The sequence below is a fragment of the Habropoda laboriosa genome, unplaced genomic scaffold, assembly GCF_001263275.1.
Source record: "Habropoda laboriosa isolate 0110345459 unplaced genomic scaffold, ASM126327v1 scaffold175, whole genome shotgun sequence".
NCBI lineage: Eukaryota > Metazoa > Arthropoda > Insecta > Hymenoptera > Apidae > Habropoda > Habropoda laboriosa.
In genome coordinates, this window is record NW_017100347.1 from 1,812,932 (window position 1) to 1,816,909 (window position 3,978).

At 26.6% G+C, this 3,978-nt stretch overlaps 3 protein-coding genes across 3 annotated transcripts; all 3 read right to left on the reverse strand.

The window, feature by feature from the left end:
- Positions 1-1,574: 1,574 nt before the first annotated feature.
- LOC108574597 (acyl-CoA-binding domain-containing protein 6) lies at positions 1,575-2,273 on the reverse strand. Its single transcript, XM_017937215.1, has one exon. The coding sequence runs from the start codon at positions 2,256-2,258 to the stop codon at positions 1,575-1,577; it is 684 nt and encodes a 227-aa protein (XP_017792704.1). The 5' UTR covers positions 2,259-2,273.
- LOC108574598 (SRA stem-loop-interacting RNA-binding protein, mitochondrial) lies at positions 2,267-2,716 on the reverse strand. Its single transcript, XM_017937217.1, has one exon. The coding sequence runs from the start codon at positions 2,714-2,716 to the stop codon at positions 2,270-2,272; it is 447 nt and encodes a 148-aa protein (XP_017792706.1). The 3' UTR covers positions 2,267-2,269.
- A 12-nt stretch (positions 2,717-2,728) lies between these two features.
- On the reverse strand, positions 2,729-3,895 carry LOC108574599 (methyltransferase-like protein 23). Its single transcript, XM_017937218.1, has 2 exons — positions 3,610-3,895; positions 2,729-3,313 (listed from the first exon to the last, which is right to left on the reverse strand). The coding sequence occupies exons 1-2, from the start codon at positions 3,772-3,774 to the stop codon at positions 2,729-2,731; spliced, it is 750 nt and encodes a 249-aa protein (XP_017792707.1). The 5' UTR covers positions 3,775-3,895.
- Positions 3,896-3,978: the final 83 nt, after the last annotated feature.

The following is a 3,978-nucleotide window of genomic DNA, read 5'->3' on the forward strand; positions in this document are numbered from 1 at the left end:
ATTGTTAAATGATGCATTCTTTCATTTTCGAAGATACATAATCTTTGTTTTATTTTGGTTTGAATAATTATCAGTATTTAAAAAATGTATTTAATTTGTAAAAAGAGTGTACCAAGTAACTATAACACATTATTTACCACCTAAAAGAACTTCACCTTGTGATTGATATATTAAAAAAATCATAATCGTAGCAATAAAGCTTACTATTATATTTGTGAAAATATATTTTTCATATGGCCAATAAATTGTAAAAATTTATTGAAATTAATTTTTAGAAAGTTTCTAAACTGTATTTAAAAATTAGTTGGAAATAATGAGTTAAAGTGGTAATGAATGTTTTGCACAAAAAGTAAAGATTTGTATCCTTTTACTTTTACTATACAGATAATTAGTATTACATATGTGAATAAATAATTAAATTCAAATAAATTATTTTCCTTAAGGGAAATGATCAGAATATGCTATTTAAATGGGTATTTATAACTGATTGTTTTGATAATATAAATTCGAAATTTGAACATCCACTTCTTTGACAAATATGGCAACTTATGATGAAAAATGTAGTTCTTTTTTACGTTTGAATTATATTTTAATGCTACTCAGGATTATCAATGATAATAAAGTAAAGCTAGATATTCTTTCCAAACAAGTTACATGCATAGTTGCATTTATAAATGCATTTTGATAAACAGAAATTTCATTGAGAAAGTAATCAATACAATTTTTAACTATTAAAAGGCATGTGAACATAGAAATAAAATATTGCGTTTATAATCTTTAAAAAATTTTAAATGAAACAATTTTTTAAAGAAATTTTTATTACATATTACACTGCATTTTATAACTTCTTTTCTTAATATAAACATTATGACATTGGAATGACATGGTGAAATTGTTAAACATATTCCTTTTAATAATAAATTCATTAAGTAAATTTATTAAATAATTGTTTCTATTATGTCAAACAATCAGAATTTTTATAGTAGATACCTATATTGAATAGAACTTATATCATTAAATAATTTTGTATTAACTAACCAAAATATATAGAAGTTTCTTGTAAATTCTTTTAATATTCAGGTTTCTAGTAATTTCTGTACAATTGACTGGTATATAGTATACAAGAAAGAAACAATTATTGCAAAAACATTCATTTGTTGCTTAAAAAGAATGTTTAAAAATTACGTAATTCTAAATATCTTTTGTTATTATAAGAAAGGTTACAAATCTTTTATGTTCTTCACATATTAATTTAAAAACGTTTATAAAGAGAGCATTGAGTTCTCTATGTACTCAATGAGTGTTAAAGTACTATTTATGTTTAATACTATATTGTTAAAGAATTTTTTAAATTAACTCTGTGACAAATCATGCATTTACCTATGGAGTGCTTAAGCTGTGAATGTAATGGAAACCATTAAAGAATTTATTTGTACATAAATAAAAAGATTATAAAAACAATATGACTCTGATATGAAATATCATGAGAAAACTGTTAATTTAATTTATTAACATTTAGCAATAAATTTAGCTAATTCTATTACATGATGATTACATGTACTACTAATAGTTAATCATAATATACCCCTCAAGTGCTTATCAGCAATATCTTTGGGTGTCATACCATTATTATCTTCTATAATTTGAGCTCCAATAGAAAGCAAATATTTTACAACATCAAGATGTCCACACGATGCTGCATAATGTAATGGTGTTTGTCCATCTTCATCTTGTGAATTTATATCTGTTCCTTTTTTAACTAATTGTTCTATAATCCTTAAGTGGCCTCGATCTGCAGCCCAATGTATAGGTAACAGACCTTCTGTATCTATTAAATTTGCAAGTTTTGGTTCTTTGTCTAGCAGTTCTTGTACCTTTTGTTCATGTCCTTCTTTTATCCAATCTAAAAAGGTTTTGTCTGTATCACTTATTTCTTCTTCCATATTTATTAACCGACTGATAGCAACCCAACTATTAGATTCAGATTTTGCATCTTCTTCCCAATTAGGGTTAAGTTTTGTTAATTCTTGTATATAATTATTCATGGCATCATCACAACTCATATCATTAAGATTTTTCCATGCTTCCCATTTTTGTCTAGCTTGCATTTGATACCAATTAGGCTTTGCAATATTGCAGGGTCCAATTGTAGCTTGTTTGTATAAAGCATAGAATTTCAAGAGTTCTGTAGAATTTAATTCTGATGCCAATAACTGTAAATGGTGTGCTGCTTTATTAAATGTTTTTTCAAGACTCATTTTAAAGTTGTTTATCCCTTTTTTCTCAATAAAGTGTTACTTTTTAAAAGTTCTTTAATCAAAGTTGATCCGCTAGGAGAATTTTGTTGTTTGTTGTAATTTGCTGTAATATTTATGGATTGTATTTGCATATAATTATTTATATCATTAGGCATATATTGTTCTTGTTCTTGTGTATATCTGTTTATAAACTGTTTAGCAGCTTCTTCTTGAAAATGTTCAATATGTTTTACAACAAATAATTTATTTTCCTCCAAAACATGACTTGTTTTAAGTGCATTTTGCATTGCTAATTTATCATAATATTCTACAAAACCACAGCCTGTACTTAAACCATATTTGTTAAATACAACTTTTGCATGTTTTACATTACCAAATGCTGAAAAATATTTTTCAAGTTCTAAGTTCGAAATAGTCCATGGAATATTACGTATAGAAATTAAATATCGCATAACCATGACAGAAGTTACTTAAGCTGCACGCTGTATACTTAGTAAGTGAATTGTATGATCTTGCATTAAGTCATGTATACTTATATCAGAATCTGTACCAAGACCAGCCAATGATATATGAGTACAAGTAAGATTCCATTTATTCAATAAATGTTCTATAGACCAATCTGCACTTCTTTCTTGATAAGTACAAAGAAATTTTGCATTTGGATTTCTTTCTAATAAGAATGCTACTGTAACAACTATATCTTCAAATAATGCTGGCTCATAGAAGCAATCAGACCCAAGAATTAAATCTAATGGACCAATAGAAAATAAACTAGACAAAAATAATCCCCATGTAATACCAACAATTCGAACTTGTGACAAGATACCATTTAATTCACAACTTCTTCTTATATGTTGCAGACTTCTAGGAAAACTAGCGGAATCACTTAAAGTTACAATAGCACCACATTTACTAGCTAATATTCCAGGGAGAGCTGTACCTGATCCTAGTTCTAAAACTCTCTTCCCAATAAGTTCTTCTTTATGTTCCCAAAGAAACCAAGCTAACACAGGTGCAGAAGGCCATGTATAAAAACTATAATTAGCTTGAAGTAACTGTAACAAAAAATATATAATCAAAAAAACATTGAATAATGCAAAAAATACTCCACATAAATTTTATCTTATACGTGATATACTTTTAAAACATTTAAATAATTATTTAAAACCTTCAAAATAATCTTTCACATAATCATGAAACACGTAATCTGCATTTTTTTTATTAGTGAACTATGATTTGGAAACAAAAAAAGTATTTTAAGGAATACATAACCAAAAAGCATGTGATATTTGTAGCATACGTATAATAAGAATTAATAAACAATTGATTAGTAAATGAAAAACTTTATTACCTCTGGGATATAAATTTCTAAACTCTCGTTGCACTGTACGTTATCCTGAGTTTTACCGGAGGTAAACAAAAATTTTTTTACTTGCTCGGAGGCGATTCCATCGGACATTAGGCTGTGCGTAGGCGGACTCGTATCGCGTGAAATACTTTCTTCTAAACCTGGCATGACTAATTATTAAACCGTTTGCACTAATATGTGTTCATTCTGACTTTAATTATCAAGTTTTAAATAGAAATCATAAACTTAAAATTTTCTTTGTCTGCAAATAAAATCTAAGTCAAAAATATAATCACTATTTTGTCCAGAGTTGTCGATTCACAGTAATAATAGAAAATATAAATGTATAAATAATATTTAAATTTTGAAATG

Excerpts from the sequence above, each read along its gene's own strand:
- LOC108574597 (XM_017937215.1), bottom strand. The coding sequence starts at position 2,258 with ATGAGTCTTGAAAAAACATTTAATAAAGCAGCACACCATTTACAGTTA.
- LOC108574598 (XM_017937217.1), bottom strand. The coding sequence starts at position 2,716 with ATGGTTATGCGATATTTAATTTCTATACGTAATATTCCATGGACTATT.
- LOC108574599 (XM_017937218.1), bottom strand. The coding sequence starts at position 3,774 with ATGCCAGGTTTAGAAGAAAGTATTTCACGCGATACGAGTCCGCCTACG. Across the intron at positions 3,314-3,609 it reads TAGAAATTTATATCCCAGAG|TTACTTCAAGCTAATTATAG; the intron begins GTAATAAAGTTT and ends TTTTTGTTACAG.